This window comes from Octopus bimaculoides, chromosome 25 (genome assembly GCF_001194135.2).
Source record: "Octopus bimaculoides isolate UCB-OBI-ISO-001 chromosome 25, ASM119413v2, whole genome shotgun sequence".
Lineage (NCBI taxonomy): Eukaryota > Metazoa > Mollusca > Cephalopoda > Octopoda > Octopodidae > Octopus > Octopus bimaculoides.
In genome coordinates this window covers 7,399,959-7,400,863 of record NC_069005.1, presented here as the reverse complement: position 1 = coordinate 7,400,863, position 905 = coordinate 7,399,959, and the positions used below count along the sequence as shown (strand labels likewise).

Genomic DNA, 905 nt, shown 5'->3' with positions numbered 1-905 from the left:
AACCAGTTGAGCATGTCCCTTGGTGGTTGATGATATGTGCATCTCTGATCATGAGCAGAAGTAGTGGTTGGGGCATCATAGCCATGTGTTGAGAGGAATTCTTGGGGGTTTGAATAATTCACCTTTGGAAACATGGGTGTTTTGTTCAACATCCTTAAACAACCCTTATTCGAGGACCTTTTGAGTGGGATGAGCTACTCGACCTGAAGAAAATTCTAACTGGGCCCCACCTGCGAGGTCATGCGCTGTTTATCTTGATATGAGATCACCATGTCGCGCACATATGGTTATGATGCATGTACCTGGTGTACCCTTATCAGACAAAAAGTCATAATGGGTATACTGGGCTTTGTATATTTGTACCCCAGTGTCACTTTGATGGCATGCACCGCTCTCTCACTCGATAATAATAAAAACATTTAGACAAATACATAACCAAAGCACCAGGACTCATGAATGCATATAACGTATAGAAAATAGCACTACTAGGCAGCATGCACAGCCTATGTAAAGTACTTTCAATACAGTGAAAATAAGAGCATCACAACAAGCCACACAGAACTGCGCTCAATAGTGCAAGGAGGAGGGGGAGGAGGAGGAGGAGGAGGAGGATTCTTGTAGACTCAGTATAATTCAAGATTAAAAGGTGGTGTGGCGTGCTTGAGCTGTGCATCAATGCAAAACAAAAGGAGAAGGTGTCATTCATTGTCTAGTAGATGATGTTCCAGAAAGAGAAAAACGTGTTTGCATACCGCAGGTAAAAGGGATAGGTTTGGCATTCCAGCGACTTGTGTGAAATCGAAAATACTGCTCCAGTTGTTGTTGAAGGTGCTCAGTTGTGCACTTCGGAAATGTTCTGAAAGATAAACACATTAAAACCATATATATATATATATATATATATA

The 905-nt window shown here is 41.5% G+C and overlaps 1 protein-coding gene across 1 annotated transcript in view; it reads right to left on the bottom strand.

The window, feature by feature from the left end:
* The window catches only part of LOC106878885 (protein XRP2), a 29,090-nt gene that overhangs the window by 4,617 nt on the left and 23,568 nt on the right, over positions 1-905 (bottom strand). Inside the window, exon 5 of the mRNA XM_014928230.2 lies at positions 753-856. Within this exon, the coding sequence (XP_014783716.2) occupies positions 753-856 (104 nt within the window). The remainder of the gene's footprint in view (positions 1-752; positions 857-905) is intronic.